Consider the following 22377-nt stretch of genomic DNA (forward strand, 5'->3'; position numbering starts at 1 on the left):
GTCTGGTCATGGCGTGGTGGTAGTTATCCCTTGTATGAGATATTATTGATATATTGGTCTTGGATTAGTGCATTCTGTTTAATCACAGGATGGTGGTTATATTCATACACTCTGCTGTGATAATATATGGTCATTGTATGCGGTATTTATCCCCTTTATATGGTTTATTATTGGTATAGTGGAGATGTTCAGTATCAATATGGCGATGTTTATTCGTCGGTAACTATATGATGACCATCTAGAAGTATTAGGGGGAAATACACGGAATGGTAATATGGCTCCTTGCAGTCATATCATGGTGCACATCGAAAATTTAGGGTTTTGCCGTTCCTTTATCTGCCTCTCTTTTTCTGTGATAAGATGGGTAATAATAATAAAAGCAAATTGTAATTTTGGTGATCAGGAAACATGAACACAGACATATCAGATGGGATCTTGGTACAAATTAGGAGATCAGTTTGTGGCTTTTTTCAGGGAATTTTCGTTTCCGAACCATTTAATTAGGCTCATATGGCCATGCAGTTGTGTTGTAAAGTGTTTGCTGCCACCTGCTGGTAGGTAGTGGTAGATACAGGTTTACAGAATAAATGAAAATACCAAACATATAAAGAACAAAAATGACTTTTATTCTAAAATTATATTAATTGTATAAAGAGGCTACAGTAGTGAACTAAAACCTGAATTGCTTTTGTTTTTCGGTGTTTTGTCCCAGTGTAGAGTTCGTAAATTACAGCAATGGAGGATGGAATACATCGAAGGTTTCAGAGGTTGCAAAAAAAAAAAAAAAGTAAAAATAAAACAGTATAATAATTAGTGTGTGTTGTTTAAGGGGTCCTGGAATAGAGGCTTCAAATATGTATTTTACTGAATGTCTACGGCTAAGTTATTCGTCTTACAACTTCCATAATGTATGTTAGAATCATGACAAATGAGGGCAGAGATAGCAATGGTACACTGGTCCTAATTTCAGGAGTATAAAAAGGCACAAGGTAGGTGGGGGCCCTTCTTCAGATTTCACATTGGGACCCCAGAGCGTCATGTTGTGCCTCTAGATCGTTCGGTATCTTTATCTTGTACCAAAGTATTAATGGCAGACAATCCCTATAAGAGTATAAAACATGAAATTACCTGCTGGAAGTATGCTGCTGCAGCCAAACACTGGCCTCTATGCCTGGTAGCAGTTATTGGAGGCCAGTGATTGGCTGCAGCAGTCACATGGATGGATGGGGCGGAGCTGGATCTGTCAGCTGAGGACTGGCTGGTTTATTATTATTATAATAAAACATATGATTTAATGATCCATAAAACAGCGGTCTACAACTCCCAACCTGGAATTGCCAGGGCATGCTGGGAGTTGTAGTTTTGCAATAGCTGGAGAGCGACAGGACGAACATAGTTTTTCTTAGTGAATTATTGAGGTGCCGCTGTCTATACAGCGTCCCCTATACCGTCAGCTCTGATCCCCACTTTCCCATGATCGGGCTCAATCTTCTTCAGCTTTAGATGAATTCCATTCATAGATCGGAGAACTATCTGAGGAATTTTCTGCGGTTCATTTTCAGGGTCGGGCAGAAGCTGAAATCTCTGTAATATAAGAGCCACGGCCACTTTCATCTCATTCATAGCGAAGTTCTGCCCAATGCAATTTCTGTAACAGAAGGTGTACAGCGTCATCTGATCAGAGTTACACACGAGGTTACATTATCGTACACTATAATTAAAGGGAACCTGTCGTGTCCCTAAGCGCTATTTACATACAGATATAGGGTTAATCTACCAATTAATATTCATATAGTGCCGTCTGGCGGCTACTGGGACAAAAAAAACCAAACAAACAAAAAAAACTTTATACTTCTTGGAAGCCACCAGCTTTCAGTCATAGATGCGTGCACAAAGTGGCTTTAGTCAACACGCACAGCCTTGCGAGTGGTGACTACTAGCGTGTCTGGGCACCTGCACTGTACAGAGTCACTGCAGAGCGAGCTGTCAGTCAAAGTCTGTGGGCGTGCTTACAGCCACCACGCATCGGCTAGCTATCCCTGGCACACCTCTATGACTGAAAGCTGGCAGCTTCCAGGAGGAAAAAATTAAAAATGATTTTCTCCCGGTAGTCACATCTTTCAAACCGCACTTTAACGCTACTAAACTGTATATTAACCTCTTATCTGCAGGTTAATAGCATTTGAGGACATGTCAGGTTCCCTTTAAAAGGGATGAGTCCAGCAAAAGCTTAAAAGTGTGTTCACCCAGTTGGTTTCAAAAGTGTCCCTTCAAGGATGCAGATCCCACATGTATCACTGTTTCTGGTTGTGGCTTCTTCAAGAGTTGCATAGACTTCAAGAAGCTTCAAACAGAAATCTCTTGTTTCCATGGATTTCATGGATTTGTTTTTTTGTAATACCTTGGGATGTGGAGGAATGGATCACCGTATTTGTGTTGTTCCTTGTGTGGTGTTGAGTTTTAAACATAGTTTTTTTTTTTTGCTTTTTGATAAAATGTTTAGTAAATAGAAATTGAACAGTGATATACTGACATTTGGGAGAGTAGCAGGTTGTATATCCTATTTTTTTTCTTTTTTAGCATTTAACTCATCAGGTTAAAAATTCATTTTTTTGCAGAATGCTTAAGGGGATACTCCAGGGAGATAAAAAAATATATTGTACAGTCCCTGCCCTCAAACTATTAAGATGAGATTCAGGGTTCAGTTTTATGAACTTTATATCCCTTATAATTCACTGTGACAGCAGCTGCTCCTCACTGCTCCCCCTCTCATCTGGGACATTATATCATACACCGGTGTGCAGCTCCCCTCTGTGAGTAAAAGCCATGCCAAGAGGGGGCATTCCCTCACCCCAGACTGCAGACAGAGAATCATTATCAGGGGCTGGTGTGATAGCCGCTGCTCTTCACTGCACTGCTCACCCCTCTGTCTAGGACATTACAGCAGTGTGCGGCTCCCTGCTGTGATCAGTCAGTTTCCTTATAATGGATGTTTCTCTGCAGAGAACAGAGGGCATGACTATGCCTCCTCTTCTCAGGCTGGTTGTTCCTTACAGAGGGGAGTAGCACACTAATGTGTGGTGTAATGACCCAAGTGGGAGGGAGGGGGAGCAGTGAGGAGCAGCTGCTGTCACACGGAATTGCAAGGGTTACTGGGCATCTCATTTCTATAGTATATGATTTCAGGGACAGGACAAAATTATTTTATCTCCCCGGAGTACCCCATTTAAGATTCTGAAACAGTAAATCCTTGTCCTACCTGGCTCCAGCTGCAAAGGGAATAAAGGAGTGGGGGTGTCTGTCTGACGAATTCTCCACTGAAAACCGCAGTGGATCAAACACCTAAGGTGAGAAAAAAAAATTATTGCACAGATCGACTAGTGTACGGGGTAATAGGAGTCGTCCACGCCATGGAAATATTTGACCTAAAGCTTACAATGGTATGAAACTATATAACTAAATCCAGATTCCCTATTGATTCTCTGCTGTCACTTCCCAATTGCCTGCTAGATTCTGTACTCTCACTTCCATCATGACATTTCAACATGGACACTCATTATCTGCGTCAGGGACCACAAAGGTCACATGTTCATGTCAACTTGTCATCTCCGAAGACCTGAATATAAAAATTGCTGGATGCTGGAACTGGAAAAATGATGTGGTAGTGTTGGTGGACTAGGGCGAGTGATATTAAGAAAGAGGGCTCATACTCATCTGCGTTTAGATAATTGGTCCGATGTTGGTCCTGAAAAGTCGGTCGAGTGTCATGTGAGTACAATGAGATTTTTCTCAACTTGCATCCGTATGCAATGTGTTTTAACATCAGCTTTTACATACAGGAAGTCTGTCATTTCAAGCTAGTTTAGTAAGTAATAAAACAATCTTAGATACAGAGATAGATTATATAGTGCAGCTTACTGTACATGTAACTAGCTAGTCTGGGAAGTGTGGGGGGGGTAATAATCATGGATTTTCCCAGCCTAATAATCTCAGCTCACAGCTGTCTACTTAGCCTTTACTAGTAATTAAAAAGGGGTGAACCCACAAAAAGTATGACATAGTGTCCCCCCTATTATTAATGGCCTGTAAAGGCTAGGCAGACAGCTGATGGCTGATAATAGCCTAGGACAGGGCAATAGATTTTGGCCCCCTCTCAGACTAAGAAAATCGGCTCTCAGGTGCCCTAGAAATGGCACATCAATAAGATACATCAATTCTGGCACTTAGCCTCTGCTCCTCCCACTTGCTTTGGTGCGGTGGCAAATGGGGGGATAGTATTGGGGTTGATGCCAGCTTTGTATTGTCAGCTGACAGCATGCCCAGGGGTTAGTAATGGAGAGGCGTGTATAAGGCGTGCCCTTATTACTAACCCCATAGTCAAAACTCCCCACCCTCTTTTACCCATTTAAATTACAAAAAAAAAAAAGAAGCAAACTTATACTCACATGTCAGCAGATAATCCATGTATCACACGTGGATGAGCCATTTCTGGGGCAGCTGAGGGCTGATGTTATTAGCTTGGCAGGGGGAAAATATCCATGGCCCCTTCCTAGACTATTAATGTCAGTCCGCAGCTGTCTGCCTAGTCTTTGCTGGTTATTAATATGGGGGACCCCACTTTTTTGGGGGGGGTTCATCTCTTATTAGTAAAGGCTAAGTAGACAACTATGAGCTAGCATTAATAGCCCAAGAAGAGTCACATGTATTACCCCCTTCCCAGACTATAAACATCAGCTCCTAGCTGTCGGCTTTCCCTCAGCTGGTTGAGAAAATTAAATATCTATTCTAACGGCTCACACTATTAATTTACTGTACTCAGGCAATGAAATGTCTGGTTTCCTATCAGATGGGTGAGTAACAAAAAAAAATAAAATAAAAAAATTTGCTGATGAACACGGAATCTTTAATATAACGCTGTAAGCGTCACTCTGTCCGAAGCCTTTATAGACTGCGCAAGCACGACGCGCCTGTGCAGTCTGGCTCAAGACAGAGTGAGGCAGCCAGCGGTGAGGCGTGTGTATGGCGTCGGAGATGGCGGTACCGTACACACTGCATACCGCTATCTCCAACGCCATACTTACATACCTGACCGGGAGGAGCGTTGCCGCGGCGCTTCTCTTCGCCTGAAGACCGGGGCTGGAGTGCAGCCGGAATCACGCTGCACATGTGTGATCCGGTGCCCTTTTACTGAAGACACACTTACAGTGTGTCTTCAGCAATATGGCGCCGGGCCGGAATCGCGCATGCGCATGCGCATAGCGCGATCCGGCGCCATGTTACTGAAGACATACTTTTACTGATGACACACTGAAGACAGCGCTATGAGCATACGCGATTCCGGCCGCATTCCTGCCCCGGCCTCCAGCAGAACAGCGCTGGAGCACAAGAAAGAAGGGCGAGTATAAATGGTTTTTTTTGTGTATTTTTAATAGGAGTGAGGGGGCCATGCAAACCACGATAGGGGGGTGAGGGGGACATGCATACCAGGATTGGGGGGTGAGGGGGCCATGCATGCCAGGATAGGGGGGGATGAGGGGTACCATGCATACCAGGATTGGGGGATGAGGGGTACCATGCATACCAGGATTGGGGGGTGAGGGGACCATACATACCAGGATTGGGGGATGAGGGGGCCATGCATACCAGGATTGGGGGGTGAGGGGACCATACATACCAGGATTGGGGGATGAGGGGTACCATGCATACCAGTATTGGGGGGATGAGGGGTACCGTGCATACCAGGATTGGGGGATGAGGGGTACCATGCATACCAGGATTGGGGGATGAGGGGACCATGCATACCAGAATGAAGATTGGGGGGGTACCATGCATACCAGGATAGGAATGAGGGGTGCGATGCGTACCAGGATAGGAGGGTGGCAGCACATAGCAGGATAGGAGACCATATACCAATAAAAATGCTCACCACCCGGGAGTAGAACGGGTTCATAGCTGGTTAACAATAGTCAGAGTGCAATCTGATTTTTTTTTTATTTTTTATTTTTTTATCGGATTCCACCCGTCCATTTTAAACACAGATGAGTATGAGCCCTTATGTGCACAAACAGCAGGTATCATACACCTGTCACATTCATTGGAATAAGTCACAATACATAATGCAATATTTAATCATATAGTACGTTATACCACAAATCATTAACGGTATGTTCATGTGACTTATTTTCCAGCATTTTTGTGCAGTATATTTGGTGTGTAAAATAAGCAGCGGTTTACAGTACCAGCAAAATTAATGAAATCTCATGCAACTGCTGTTTTTTTCTCCCTCCGCTTATATCTAGCCCTGCTGCATTTCTGCCAAGATGCAGCACATCAATTCTTTTAGTAGTTTTGCAGCACTTTTCACCCATTCAAATTAAGGAGTGAAAAATGCAGTTAGAAACGCTGTAAAAAAAAAAAAAAAAAAACACGCATACTGTACGCAGAAAAGAAAAAAAACTCTGCAAAAAATGCAACATCTAAATATATTCTAATAGTTTAGCAATCAGCCGACTTTACCTCTGGGTCTTTCCAGAAACCAGCGCATCGGTTTATGCAGTAAATGCTGAGGATAACCGTTGCACCTGCGGGAAAATAAGGGAAAAATAATAATTTATTACAAAATTGAAGAAAATGCCTCACTATGGAAATGAGGCCGGACAGCGCTCAGTGGTCGCTGGCACTGCAGGGGTTCCGAAAAATAAATGTATGGAATCTCTGCCACCTGGCGGTCTTATTTAGTACTGCAACTTTTTTTTTCTTCTCCATATTGTCCATGTATTGTATCCGAGGCACCTTATAGTGAGGACCGTTCATTGTTTTAATTGTCAGAGTATTTAGTACACACTCATTTCATGCGCTGCAACAGCTAGCTCTGTACTGATGCCCTGCAAAGCCGGCTGTTATTCCATGTTGTGGTGCACTTATAGCTGCTGCTATGAGCGGTGACTAATTGCTCAGGGGGGATCTGTGTCCTTCCGGTGTTTTGCAATAGTGATTTTGGCAGCGTTTATAAAATGAGGGATTATTGAGCTTTTATTTATTTAGGAACTGGTGTTGAGTATATAGGTTAAGTAAGGTTAAACTAAAGGGCCCGTCACACTAAGCGATATCGCTATGTCTGATACTTACCTCCGACCGCTCCCCCGCTGGTTATTGCTGATCGCGTGAGAACGTCCTGGGCCGTTTCTCGTCGGGCGCTTCCTGCGGCGCTTCCTGCTGTGACGACGAGCGACGCGTGGAGCCGGGCGGGAGGACGTCTTCATCGCCTGGTGTGACAGGTAAGTAGCGACCCCCGACCGCTGCTATGTCGCTGGTGAGATCTTCCTGTGTGGCAGCTCACTAGCGACCACTTAGTAATGTACCAGCGATCCTGACCGCGTCATATCGCTGGTCGGGATCGCTGGTGCATCGCTAAGTGTGACAGTACCTTAAGGCCTCATTCACACACGAGTGTCAGTTTTATAAAAAAAAAAAAAAAAAAAAGTCGCTGACCTGCAGGAAGACTCCAACCATCACAGAATGTAATCGGTTTGCTAAGTTTCCGGGCGACTCCAGGTACTGGGGGATACAGGCGCAGGCCCTCCTTAATGCACATTGTAGTATAGGGGATCTTTCCGAGGTCTTCCCTGCAGAAATATTCGGATGCTGTAACCCTAAAGAATTTTAGCTTTACGTGTAAAGAGTACAACTTAATCATACCCATGTTGTCCATTATAAGAGATGGGTTTGGCTGACATTTAATTTTTTGGTTTCATGGAATGGCCACAGCGTTCTGAATTTTCTTTAACCACTAAAGTAAATTATTATTATTATTTCATTTTAGTGGTTAGAGACATTTCAGAACTTTAATAATATTATTGTTAATAAATCATTAACAATATTTTAATAAAAATCAGGATTTTATCTAACCACTTAAAAAATAATAATTTGGTGCTTAGGAAATTCAGAAAATAGAATTATTATTAAAAAAAAAAAATCAGAATTTTCTCTAACAATGTAAATAAAAGATTAATATTTTATTTTAGTGGTTAGATAAAATTCAGAACTTTACTAAAAATAATAAATGATACAATTTTGATATCACAGTGATCGTACTGACCTGGAAAATTATATTACCAGTTCATTTTTGCTGTACACTGACTATTGAAAAAAAAACCAAATCATCCCCCCCCCCAAAAAAAAAAACAAAAAAAAACTTGTGAAATTATTTTTTTCAAAATTACGCACCATTCAAGACTATTTTCACCCCAATTTTCCAGTACACTATATGGTAAACTGAATGGAGTTGTTCAAAATTACTACTCATCTTGTAAAAAATCACGTCCTTCTATGGCTATGTGGGTAAAAAAAAAAAAAAGTTGTAGCTTTTGGAAGAAAGGCGGGGGAGAAGAAAAAGAACAAAAGTGATAATTGGACTTATCAGAAAGGGTTCAAGACCTGCAAAATCCCTTTAAATCACACAATTCAAATATCTGTGGCATTGCTCCCGCGCATCCATCCCCCTACTCTGGAACTCTCTACCACAACATATCAGACTCTCACCTACCATCGAAACCTTCAAAAGAACCTGAAGACCGACCTCTTCCGACAAGCCTACAACCTGCAGAAACCACCGATCCACCAAACCGCTGCACAACCTGCTCTACCCTCGCCTACTGTATCCTCACCCATCCCGTTGTAGATTGTGAGCCCTCGCAGGCAGGGTCCTCTCTCCTCCTGTACCAGTCGTGACTTATATTTTAAAAGATTACATGCGAGGAGGGGTATACATAATACATACAAGTACAGTAAAGTGCCATGGATTAAATGGCGCTATAATAATAAATAATAATTGCTGCGATGAGTCCCACCATTCCACTGTGTCCCGACTTCCTAAGACCCCTCTAATCTCCTCCCGACATTTCTCCTGGTGCTCGGGGTGCTTTGCCAAGGTATATAATATCCACGAGATCCCGCTGGCCGTTGTATCATGTCCCTCAAACATGAAGGTGTCCACCTCTGCCCGCAGGTCCTCATCCGACAGTCCATGACCATTCTCATCCTAGAACCACACATAAGAGTAGAGAATTATACCAGGACAGCGTAAATTACAAATAATGATGCTTACACTGATAGTAAAGTCCAGGGTTCGGCACTCACCTTCGCACACAGAAGGATATCAAGAAAATCCAGATGTCTCCTTTGACCGATTTTGTCCAATTCTTTCTCATTTTTCAGCGACTCCTTCCTCTGCTTAATAACTTTATCTAGGATACAATCCACAATGGAAATTACTTTAATTCTGCAGATATTCCACTAATATGAAGGGAAGGTGCAGCGTTGCATTATCCTGCGAAATGCGTGGGAACAAACTTCTTAAATGGAAAAATTGAAGAGTAGAATTTATTCTTACTGTATCATAAGAAAAGACATTCATGAGTGATAAATGTCTGATTGCTTGGGGTCTAAAGGGGAGGGAGCCCTGTGTGTATGGCGTGGCCATTAGCATGTCCGACCACTGCTCCATTCACTGTCTATAGGAGAGGTGGTCGCACATGCTCACAACCGCTCCATTCATATAGGGGACTTTAGACTCAGCATCAGAGGAGGTCTCAGCACCTAGACCCCCAACAACTTATTTGCCTTATGGATAGGCAATATATTATATTTGTGGGACACATACTTTAAGATGATAGATATTCTGGATAGAGTTGGACCCATAGTATCACGTGCCCATACTAGGAAGCGGCCTATCTTCATCCTGTTCATTTAGACACTGTTCACATGTTCAGGTTTTAAATACATTAGATAGGGACTGTTTCAATAGGGTTACCTTGACGCGGTGAAGCAGCTTGATAGACATTTTTTTGCAAAAAAAGGATCGACTAAATACCCTGTATTTGCCATCATCTTTTCATCAGCACTTGCTGACTACTGTTATGTTTTACTGCAGGATATTTCTGCACAATTGTCATTCTGTGCTCTCTGTTTATGTATATAGATGTATAGATGGACCCTACCTGTATGTTCATGTGCTATTTTCAGCGCTCGCCGGTTGCGAAATCCTTCTGGGCTCAGGTAGTAGATTAAGTCAAAATGGTAAATGAAGCGACGGAACCTGTGGTCCACTAGGTAAGACAGCTCGTACACCGCTTTAATGTAGGCATTTTCACTGCCAGGACAAAAATCAAGATCCGATTGTAGCAAAGTAAATGTGACAGATAAATCAACAGTGAAGATTCTAAAATCGTCAAGCAATTTTAGAAGTTAAAACGGTTATAGCAGACAGGGAGTGATTAGCTCAGCCTCAGGGGATACTGGGAAAGTTGTGTGTTCTGGACATTCAAGAGTAAGGTGTGTGCTAGAGCAGGGTTCCTCAACTCCAGTCCTCAAGGCCCACCAACAGATCATGTTTTCAGGATTTCCTTTGTATCGCACAGGTGATGCAATTATCACCTGAGCAATACTAAGGAAATCCTGAAAACATGATCTGTTGGTGGGTCTTGAGGACTGAAGTTGGGGAACCCTGTGCTAGAGAGTCTCCTGCCACACTGAGACCAGCTGTATAGCCCAGTTCTTCCAGGGAAGCAATTGCTGTAATCATAGAAGCAGTCAGGACAGCCAGGAGCATCTCTATTACCTCAAGATCGAAGTGAGAGAGCTATAGCACCGGACTCATCCCCTTTCCCCCACCTCACTGCATGACTTATGGATATGGGCCTCACTGCATGAGCAAGGTACAGTTCTGCTTAGGATAAGACACGGTGTATGAAGAAAAGTTATCTGTGAAGAGACCTTCATATATGTTGTTGAAGCATTGCATGAAGATAAGTCATTCTGTGTTATGAAAAGAAACTTGAATAAAACCCCTGTGATCAACTCCAGCTGAGAACTGTGTCATAGCTATGTGCCGGCAAACTGTTACTTCCCCTCTACTATGAAGAATTATAATTAATGGTCGCCCTGAATAAGATTTCCCTAGGATTTCAAAAAGAACTCATGTTTCCTTTGTATTGCCTTCATATTCTGAGTGGCATGCATGCAACATAAGGCTCAAACCATGTTCCTTTAATATCATACAAACCTTAAAAGAATGTTCTCAAAATTTAAAGATGTAGGCAGGGGATGATCTCACGTTTGCTGAAAGTCCAACCTACTGAAACCCCCAATGATCCCAAATGGAAGGGATCCCCAACTCCAGTCCTCAAGGCCCACCAACAGGTCATGTTTTCAGGATTTCCTTAGCATTGCCCAGGTGATAATTGCATCACCTGTAGAATGCAAGGGAAATCCTGAAACATGACCTGTTGGTTGGCCTTGAGGACTGGAGTTTGGGAACCCTGGTGTATGCGATTGGTCAAGAAAGTTCAGTTCAGCGCTCTGCTAATCCTGCCAGTCCCTTAGAAAATGAAATTGGGAAGCGATGTATCCTCAACCTCCACTACATATAGATGGAGCTCCTCTTTTTTTTTTTTGCAGAAAAGCAATGTGAATGGCGACCAATGGTCACATCCGAGGTATACGCCAGGAACTTTCCTGGCACATTTGCCCAATGAGCATGGTACAGCCCTGGGGTCTGAGGTTTCAGGTGTCTCCATTCCATCATTTACCTGTCCGTCTGGCAGTTGCTGCTGTAGCTGAAGGCGCATTTCATGATGGAGTCGAGGGTCATGAGGCTCACATGATGGAAAAGCTCCACTGATTTCTCATTTGGTACCAGCTGCTCCCATTTTTCCTACAAGAAAGAGATTTGATCATTGACGTTTGTTACTCTCCAGCCAAAGGACTGAACATCTGAAGATTATCCCAAGGACTTGGTTAGATGTAAAGTCCTAGTCTCTCCAATAAACACAAAAGAGGACATTACTAAACAATAGGTCCATGGGCTCAAAGCTTGTAGCCAGTGCAGAGTCCCCACACCGTGATTCTCCAGATAATGGAGGCTACATGAACCGAGTGACATTTATTGGAAACGGTAATTACCAACATGATCTTGGTGCAGTCGCTCATTAGCATCACATACGGCTTGAGGACATCGTAGTGAAATCCTGGAGTGATCAGACGACGATGTTGGAACCATCTCTGCCCCGAGGAGACCAGCAATCCTTCCCCTAGGATAAATAACGACATGTGCTCCTCCATACTGCTGATTGTATGAGCAAAAATTCTGCAGCACATCCACATAGTTTTAAAATGTTTGAGCAGCCTTATACTCGTACTGTGTCATTTTCATAACACACGTCCATTGTCTTTTTCAGGAACCCAGTCCATACATAATTCCCATCACAGCTTTTTCACATGCATTTTAAGGGTCGGATATTGCTACATGAAATGTACATTTTGGTTTTCAGGCATATTACTCACCAATCCAGGGGACTATAAATCTGTAGGCAGCGTCATCTTTTGGGTCTAAAAGCAAAAAAAAAAATTAGATACATAAAAAGGTGCACAATAAACAGTAACTCATAACTTAGTGGGGTTTCTACCAAGTTAATAAGTTATCCACTATGGATACGATAGGGAGGACGAGCTTGCGTACTTCCGCTCCATTCATTCCTTATGGGACTACTGGAGACAGCGGTGTGCTCTACTCGGCTACCTTTGCCAGTCTTATAGAGAATGAATGAAGAGGAGCTTCACATGCTTGACCTCAAATCCATGTAGATGGAGCTCTTTGGAGTTTTTGGACCCCGAATGATCAATAATTTATCCACTATCCTATTCTAGCTCTAAAAGGGGGGGGTGTCACTGGTCCTGTTTGTACAAAGTACAAAAAAAACTACAGCAAAACTGAAAGAAAAGACCCGAATCACATATTGGTATAAAAACCAAGTAGAGAAAAAAAGTCCTCCAAAGGCAATTTGTACAAAAAAAAAAAAAAAAAAAAAAAAGAAATGTATTTTATTAATGAGAAATATTGCACAAAATATATAAAAAAAAAAGAAGAAATAGTAAACCGTACAGAAACTGGAAAATAGCACGACACTGGGTGGATGAAAAATGTTGGTACCTAATATATGGGCCACATTAAATATAGCAGATAGAGACACATACAAGATAAATAATACATGCAAAAATACATAAAGTGCTTGTGCAACAATAAAATAGTTATAAAGTTAAACCTCAAACAGTTCACCATTATATCTCATATATTACACCACAGATAGTTCATCATTGTATCTCGTGCTAAAAGCTGGTCATGTGTTCCACAGAACTTGTAACATACTAGTGCACAAAACTAATTAAACCACAGACATTGCTGGTCTTTCCAGATCTAATCTTCTCAGAGGGAAGAAAAAAAACCCCTTAGAAATAATGGAGCAAATGATTACAAGTATAAAGAGAAGGTTAGGTATGGAGAGTGCACCTCACTGGCATAATAAACAGTTCAAAAGGCACATGAATTATATTTACCCAGAGTTTACCCAACAGTTCAGTTCAAAGGCGGGCCACTAGATTATTACACGGGATGGAGGCCGCTCATATGATGAAAGGTTGGAAAAGTTGGGCTTCTTTCGCTAAGGGGAAAAAAAACAACAAAACAAACAAACCCCCACCTCCGATGAGATCTCATTTACATGTATAAATATATGTGTGGCCAGTACAATACACTGGCCCTTGACTTATTCCTTCCAAAGATCATACTAAGAACCAGGGGGCACTCATTACGGGTGGAAGAAAGGCGATTCCGCCAGCTAACTAGGAAAGGGTTCTTTCCAGTTAGAGCAGTCAGACTGTGGAATTACGACTATACGAGGTCGTAATGGTCGACACTAACAGCTGTTATACAAGGGCTGGATGATTTCCTTGATACACTAATATATGTGGATAATAGTTAATTTAGTGATAAAAGTGTACAATTGGTGAAGAAAAAGGTTGAACTTGATTTGATGGACAGAGGTCTTTACATGTTTTTTCAGTCTAAGCAACTATAACACTGTTTTGATTAAAAAAAAAAAAAAAAAGCATAAAAACCCATCCCACCACATGGCTCCCCCTTTTTTAGCTAGGCATTATATCTCTACAGCTTCCCATGGACAGTCGGGCCCCGGTCCTGCCCCCATCTATATTGAGGTTGACTGACACACAGCAAGGTTTTAATGCTAGAGACAGGACCGCCCCGATGGGTCACCTTGTCGTGGTGGGATGACTTTTACGCTTTTTTGATCAAAATAGTGTTAGCCAAGTCCCCTATGTTATTTTCGTGTGCAATTACTATTTACTTGCTCCAGGGTATTTGCCCGTTTTGTTTTCTTCTTGGGCTTTGTTTGTTAGATGGCCACAGTGTGAACGTGCTTCTACACCAGCGCACATATTGCGACTTATCTTCTGGCTCCTTTTTTTGCTTGAACGGTAAGGTGCCGTGGTTTTTGAACAGCAAAAATACACAGGGTAAAAAAAAAAAAAAAACTTCACCAAAAACTCACCGTGTGAACTTAACATTGTGCTGCCATCAAAATAATTATTCTAAGCAGGAGATGTGCTGTCAGTAACACGACGCTGGATGGGGACAGAATGACGCTCCCATCATTAAATAAGTGATTGGCGCTGGTTAATGGGCTGTAATCGGTCACATCTGATCACATCACTCAAACTAACTTAAAAAAAAAATGTCCATTCACTGTAGATGAAGTGACAATAACTAAAAGGCCGAGGGTGGGGGGAGGGTCACACAACCATATTGCATCTCATCCAAGAAAAATCGGGCTGATTAGGCTAATCATAAATCAGAGCCTGATCACAGTGTGATCCGATTTTCTCCATTGTGTCAGTCCGTGGAAATCATACTGCACTCAGATGTCATCCAAGTGCAGTCCAATGTTTTTCACAGATTCACTGATTTGCATGGCCAAGTGCCATCTGAATATGGGATGCAAATCATGTCTGCTGCAATTTTTTTCCTCACACAGACTGGGGAAGAAGAAAAAAAAAAAAAAAAAAAATCAGACATGCACCTTCCCATATAATACCACTGGTCCAAGTGTGATCTGATGCTTTGTCAGATCACATTCAGACCAAAAATATGGTAGTCTGCACGATCCCAAATGCTATATAATCCTCTACTGCGGTAATACCAGGACCTGATCAGAAATATTTTGGCACTTTTTGGGCTCTTACCTTGTCTGGCCAAAACTGCCTTTGCGTAATCCGGGTGAGTAATTATAAGAGATGCATAGAAATTACTGAGCCACAAAGTAAAGCCGTAGACGTGCGACTGTGCACACTCGTAAACCAGGTCCAAGTCCTTTCCAACCTGCAAAATCTTCAAAAGAAACGTAGATCAGAATCGCTGGTTCAGGGTCAGGTCTAACGGGCGGCTCTTGCTCCAGTAGGTACCATTATATGCCCAGCAGTGTTCCTTCTCTTATGGTAATGCCCTACATCCTATATCTCAGTGATCTTTGCATAATGTGCGGGAATACATAATCATCTCATTTTTTGAGAAAATGATCCTAGGTTCACAAAAAAATAAAATAAAAAGTATGACTCAATGAAAGTTTTTATGCATTTACCCCATTTTTGGCTTTTTTCCATGGACAGGTTCAAGCTGGTAAATAGTTGCTTAAGGACATTCAATATGGCTGCAACTCTCAGCTTTCTGCTTTATCATGACTGGTTATCAAGAATAGAGAGAGGGATCCCCACACTGTTAAAAAAAAAAAAAACAGCATTGGGTCCCCCCAATTTTGAGAACCAGCCAAAATAAAGCAGACAGTTGAGGGCTGGTATCCTCAGGCTGCTAAAGGGCCATGGATATTGCCCCCCCAGCCAAAGAATAGCACTCTGCAGTCGCTCCTGAAAAGGCACATTTTTTAGATCGGCCAGTTCTGGCTCTTTGCCCTGCACTTCCCACTTACCCTGTGGCAGTGGCAAGTGGGGTAATATTTGTGGGGTTGATGTCACCTTTGTATACGTCTGTAAACTTTTTATTGGATCGGTGGTAATAATCTTATTTTGTGCTCACGTCAGAGGGTCCCTCATAGCACAGACCCGGTAGCGATTGTTACACCCCTGAATATACCCTTGGTTTCAATTCATTTGTGAATTTTCATATTGCTGCTTTCTCTCAGACTTCTTCCTGCGCTTCACATGTTCACACTTTAGTTTGTCTGTCCTGTTTTTCCAGGAACAGAGAAAAGGAATTCATGTCTAAAACAGGTCAGTTGCATAACTAATGCAAATGGAAGCAAGGGGGCCCCCTCTCGGGTTTCGGTAATTAGAACAGAAAAAAAGTGCATCATCCAGAATTTTTTTTCCTGTTCTAAAACACTAGCACATAATGGAAAGTAGACAGACTCCCTAACAATCACTGGGGTCCCGCTGCATCCATTTGCATCAGTTAGGCCGGTTTCACATTTGCGTTTCAGGGCGCAGCGACGGCCTGTGCACGGCCGCTGCTAAGCCCCGCCCCTGTCACGCCTCTGCCGGTAGCTCCGCCTATCGGCGCATGACGCTGCATGCGTCCTCTGTCTTTATCACTGGGGACGCAGGCCGTGCGCAGTATGCGTTTGGCGGCGCATGCGTCCTTTTGACGGTGCGCCGACCAGCGCCAAACGCAACCTGTTGCAATTTGGTTGCGCTCGGCGCACCGTCAAAAGGACGCAAGCGCCGCCAAACGCATACTGCGCACGGCCTGCGTCCCCAGTGATACAGATAGGGGACGCAGGACGCATGCAGCGTCATGCACCGATAGGCGGAGCTACCGGTGGAGGCGCAGCAGGGGGCGGGGCTTAGCAGCGCCCGTGCACAGGCCATCGCTGCGACCTGAAATGCAAATGTGAAACCGGCCTTATGCAACGATCCGATTTGGACATTAAGGCCGGGATCACACATGCGAGAAACACGGCCAAGTCTTGCATGTTAATACCCGGCACTCGGATTGGAGCTTGCGGCCATATAGCAATACATGGAGCCGCACGCTCCACTCCCGAGTGCCGGCGGCAGTGCTGGGTATTAACATGTGAGACTCGTCCGTGTTTCTCGCATGTGTGATCCCGGCCTAATTCCATTTCTCTTTTAGTAAAAGCAGAAAATCTGAAACTTAATCTCCGAACGAAAGTGTGAACACAGCCTTAACTGAGAAAAGGATACGGTTGCGTCTATCCGCCATTTCACTTGTAATAGAGACTCCAATCTGCAAAATCATTTTATAGGAATAAAGTGGCATGGGTTGCCCATTGACTTCCATTGTTAAAAAAAAAAAGTTTAACATAAGCATAAAGCTTTTATTGCATCCTTTTGTATGGAAAGTCCAACAGACCATGCTTTATTAAAAAAAAAAAAGGCACATTGCTACATGAAGCTCTCCTGAGCCAACAGGACACCGTTTCATCACGTTTTTTTTTTTACATATGTATTACTTATTTTTTTTAAGTTTTTTATACCTGAAGGTCATTGGAAGGATGCAGGAACTTAAGACAAGTGTCATCTATATGCCCAAAATAAACCAATCTATGAAAGATAAAATGACGCCTTACCTCTCGCGCATTGCCATACAGCCAGTGACACAGGGGACTTGGAAATGGTCGGAATGCCGCCACCAGATCCCTCCAGATCAGAAAGAGCGTAGAGACCTTAAAAATCAAGTAGAGCAGACCAAGCCAAGCAGCCCAATGCCAGAGAGCTGTGATCTGCAGGGAAAGCATGGCAGCGGCCAATGTGCACAATGCAATGCCAGCCTTGGTGACCGGTGACTGCACTAAAGCGCCATGGATGTGGCTACAGAAGTGAAATGGTGGCTAGTGCAGGCCTAGGAAAAAGCTGCAGATGGCCAATGTGTTATATACAAGAGGAGGAGGTGGATTTGTTATACAATGCAGGGAAAGAGGAAAAGGGAGTGGGAAGGCGTAGCTGCTGCTGCTGCTGCTGCCTGCCCTTTACCTGTCAATCCTGCCCAGCAAGTATTCTGTAACTCCCTCCTCGCATCCAGCTGTATGATGATTGGGAAGGGTCAAAGTTTTATGAAAACAGTTTCCAAACTTTTCCCGTAATTTCCCCGTTTTTGTTTCAGGAAAAAGTACATACAGTTCAATATGATGGTGGAGAAGCGAGCACTAAAGAGTAACGAAACTTTAATTTTTTTTGTCATTTTGTCCAGCATGGAAAGTTATGAAAGTTTGCAAATCACTTTATTAAGGGGATTGGTGTTCAGTCCTGTAAATATATAAATAATATGCAAGTAGCTTCCTTTCCTTCAGTCCATTTGCCTGCCTGCAGCTGCAATGATATCATTAGGAGTACAGATGATGGCAGTGATGGGCCAGCACTGGTCTCCTCCTTTGGGTGTTGCGCTAATCAGAAGAATCTCCAGCAGGAGGCTGGACAGACACTTGTCACATGTATAATTAATTATAAAAAAAAACATGCTTCATCATATACAAAAAAAAAAAACCCTGGTGTGCTGACCCCAGCTGCCAAATTATCCTCAACCAGTTCCCACAATCCATCTCTTCTGACCCAGCAGGCTGGACTATAAATTTAGAGCCATCCTTAGGGGTGCACGCATGTGGGGGTGCACGCATCACAGAAGCAAAGCGTCACGAAGCTAAGCGTCGTGATACAGCAGTTATTACATGGCAGTGAGTCAGGTAACCCACACTCTGCTGTCCCTTTTATCCATGTGCTTTATTCCTATCCTCCTATGTTCTCTTGCAATCCACTTTCACCGACCAATCCCCCCTCCATCACGACTCATATACATCAGCTCCTCTCTCATTCCTTCTCCCATGTACAGCTCCCATGCACTTCTCACCTTCTTGAAAAACCTCAGCCCATCTTGCCCAAACACACTGCACAAACAATCTTCATACAATTCCAAAAAACTACTTGCTCTTTATCTTCCTGCTCCTACTAATTTCAGGGGACATCTCCCCCAACCCCGGTCCACCATCCCCCAACCTCAATCCCTACCCTACCTCACATCGAAACCTTAATAATCTTACTAATATTATTTGCACTCCTTCATCTTTCTTTTAATTGTGCCCTTTGGAATCCACGGTCTGTATGCAACAAGCTTCCTTTCCTACACAATTACTGTCTGAAAAACTCTCTGAATCTGTTGGCCCTCACGGAAACCTGGATTCAGGATTCTGACACTGTCTCTCCCGCTGCCATTTCCCATGGTGGCTTACAATTCTCCCATTCCCCGAGACCGACAAACAGACCTGGTGGTGGAGTCGGCATACTCCTGTCCCCACAATGCATTTTCCAGGTCATCCCCCCCAGTTCCATAACTCTCATTCCCTTCTTTTGAAGTCCACACCATCAGGCTATTTCATCCCCTCTCCCTCAGAGTAGCGGTCATATACCGGCCCCCAGGCTCACCCACCCACTTCCTGGACCATTTCTCTGCCTGGCTGCCGCACTTCATGTCCTCAGAACTACCAGCCCTTATCCTGGGAGACTTCAACATCCCCATTAACAGCCCCACTTCCACATCTGCATCCCAGCTTCTATCACTAACCACTTCTCTAGGCCTCTCACAGCTCTCAACCTCTGAAACACACAAAGATGGTAACACCCTGGACCTGGTTTTCGCCAGGCTCTGCTCAATCTCCTACCTAGATAACTCACCGCTTCCCCTCTCTGACCACAACATTCTCTCCTTTGCACTCACAAATCCTCGCTCACCCCAGCACCCTCCTACCTACCATTCAGTCAGAAATCTACAAGCCATTAACCCTCATACACTTTCAGACTCCCTACACTCACCAATCTCTTCTTTGTCCTGTCCTGATCTAGCTGTACATCACTTCAATGACACTCTTAGAAGCACCCTTGACCAAGTAGCTCCCCTCACCCTCAGAACCTCCAAACACAGAGAGAAACAGCCCTGGCTCACATCACAAACCCGATTTCTCCAGCGATGCTCTAGGTGTGCTGAACGCTTATGGAGGAAAACACGCACACCAGAAGACTTCATACACTTCAAATTTATGTTAAGGACATATAACTCTGCCCTTCACCTCGCCAAACAGACCTACTTCACCACCCTGATCTCCTCACTATCCAACAACCCCAAGAAACTTTTTGACACCTTTCACTCCCTCCTCAGGCCAAAAGCACAAGCCCCTATCCCAGACATTTGTGCTGATGACCTGGCCTCCCACTTTATAGAGAAAATAGACAATATCCGCCAGGAAATCCGCTCCCAATCACCAAGTTCAGTGACTCCCATCCCTCCCTGCATTACCCCTGGCTCACTCTCCACATTCGATCCCATCACAGAAGAAGAAGTCTCCAGGCTCCTCTCCTCTTCTTGTCCGACTACATGCACAACCAACCTCATTCCCTCGCATCTCCTCCAGTCTCTCCCTCCAGTCGTCACAACTCACCTATCTACAATCTTTAATCTCTCCCTCTCCTCTGGCATTTTCCCCTCCTCCTTCAAACACTCTATCATTACTCCATTACTAAAGAAACCCACCCTCGACCCATCCTGCACAAACAACTACAGACCAGTCTCCAATCTCCCCTTCATCTCTAAACTCTTGGAGCGCCTGATATACTCCCGCCTTACCCGTTACCTCTCCACTCACTCCCTCCTAGACCCTTCACAGTCCGGTTTCCGCCCCCTACATTCGACAGAAACTGCACTCATCAAAGTGACCACTAACCTTCTGACAGCAAAACATAACGGTGACCACTCTCTGCTCATTCTTCTCAACCTTTCTGCAGCTTTCAACACTGTTGACCACCCTCTCCTACTCCCTAGGCTCCAGTCACTAGACATTAAGGACACTGCTCTCTCCTGGTTCTCCTCCTATCTTTCTGACCGCTCCTTCAGTGTTCTGTTCTCTGGCTCCACTTCATCTCCTCTTCCTCTCACTGTCGGGGTACCTCAGGGCTCAGTCCTTGGCCCCCTTCTCTTCTCTCTCTACACAGACCCAATTGGACAGACCATCAGCAGATTTGGCTTTCAGTACCATCTTTATGCTGATGACACACAACTATACACATCATCCCCTGACCTTACCCCCGCTGTACTGCAGAACGCTACTGACTGTCTGTCTGCAGTCTCCAACATCATGTCTGCACTCGATCTGAAACTCAACCTCTCCAAAACTGAACTTCTTCTGCTCCCGCCATCTACTAACCTCCCTAAATCTGACATTTCCCTCTCCGTGGGTGGCACCATAATAACACCCCGACAGCAGGCGCGCTGTCTGGGCGTTATGTTTGACACCAATCTCTCCTTCACCTCCCATATACAATCTCTTGCCCGCTCGTGCCGCTTACACCTAAAGAACATCTCTAGAATCCGCCCTTTTCTCACCATGGAAACAACAAAAACCTTCACTGTCGCCCTGATCCACTCCCGCCTGGACTACTGTAACGCTCTATTAAATGGCCTCCCCCTCACTCGACTCTCCCCTCTCCAGTCTATCCTTAATGCAGCAGCCAGGGTTGTCCATCTGGCTAATCGTTTCTCAGACGCGTCCACTCTTCGCCAGTCGTTACACTGGCTGCCCATTCATTACAGGATACAATTCGAAGTACTTGTTCTGACCCACAAAGCTATCCACAGTGCGGCACCCCCTTACATCTCCTCCCTCATTTCTGTCTATCGGCCTAACCGACCACTGCGCTCTGCAAATGACTTTCGACTAACCTCTGCCCTAATCCGTACCTCCCACTCCCGACTCCAAGACTTCTCCCGTGCTGCGCCAATCCTCTGGAATGCTCTACCCCAAGATATTAGGACCATCCACAATTTGCATAGTTTTAGGCGCTCGCTCAAAACACATTTGTTCAGAGCGGCCTATCACATTCAGTAATCAAAGTCATTTATTGCTTGTGTGTAGCCTATTCACTATCTTCATCTATCCCCCACCCCCTGAAGATGGCTGGACCATCATTGTAAATACATAATTGTAAATACAAACCTGTGCTTTGTATCACCCCCACCTCATTGTAGACTGTAAGCTCCCACGAGCAGGGTCATCTTATTTCGCTTTAATTATTGTATTGTTAACGTTATTACTTATGACTGTTGTGTTTGAAACTGTTCAACTGTAAAGCGCTGTGGAATATGTTGGCGCTATATTATTATTATTATTATTATTATTATTATTATTATTATTATTATTATTTACAGACATCAACACAGTTATATCCTCAATAGAATCATATATTAATTACTTCCATGATGCTTCCATATACATATGATTCTATTGTGGAAGTAATTAATATGTGAGGATATAAATGTCTTGATGTCTGTATATGAAGAAGCTTGTTTTTTTTATAATTAATTGCACATGTGACACAAATAGTCATATAATTTTATTTATTTCTTTTACTTTTTTTATATAAATAAAATCCTTTATTTCTTTTATTATTTTTAATAAATACATTTTTTGATGGTGGTGATGGCTTGTCCGTTTGATGGACTTGTGAATT

The 22377-nt window shown here is 43.5% G+C and overlaps 1 protein-coding gene across 1 annotated transcript; it reads right to left on the reverse strand.

Annotated features, from left to right (window-relative positions):
* Window positions 1-605: 605 nt before the first annotated feature.
* On the reverse strand, window positions 606-17836 carry LOC141048614 (cytochrome P450 4A24-like). The gene is made up of 12 exons (XM_073544377.1): window positions 17457-17836; window positions 15097-15241; window positions 12343-12387; window positions 11962-12089; window positions 11589-11713; window positions 9999-10150; window positions 9139-9245; window positions 8850-9040; window positions 7492-7625; window positions 6517-6581; window positions 3260-3342; window positions 606-1648 (listed from the first exon to the last, which is right to left on the reverse strand). The coding sequence occupies exons 1-12, from the start codon at window positions 17622-17624 to the stop codon at window positions 1429-1431; spliced, it is 1563 nt and encodes a 520-aa protein (XP_073400478.1). The 5' UTR covers window positions 17625-17836; the 3' UTR covers window positions 606-1428.
* Window positions 17837-22377: the final 4541 nt, after the last annotated feature.

This window comes from Dendrobates tinctorius, unplaced genomic scaffold (assembly GCF_039654945.1).
Source record: "Dendrobates tinctorius isolate UK_male_01 unplaced genomic scaffold, ASM3965494v1 ptg000138l, whole genome shotgun sequence".
Taxonomy (NCBI): Eukaryota; Metazoa; Chordata; class Amphibia; order Anura; family Dendrobatidae; genus Dendrobates; species Dendrobates tinctorius.

Bases quoted from the DNA above. Each gene is read 5' to 3' on its own strand.
- LOC141048614 (XM_073544377.1), bottom strand. From the start codon at position 17,624: ATGCTTTCCCTGCAGATCACAGCTCTCTGGCATTGGGCTGCTTGGCTT. The intron at 9,041-9,138 runs GTGAGTGCCGAA...GTGTGGTTCTAG, and splicing joins ATATCCTTCTGTGTGCGAAG to GATGAGAATGGTCATGGACT. The intron at 6,582-7,491 runs GTCAGCGACTTT...ATTTTCCCGCAG, and splicing joins TGGTTGGAGTCTTCCTGCAG to GTGCAACGGTTATCCTCAGC.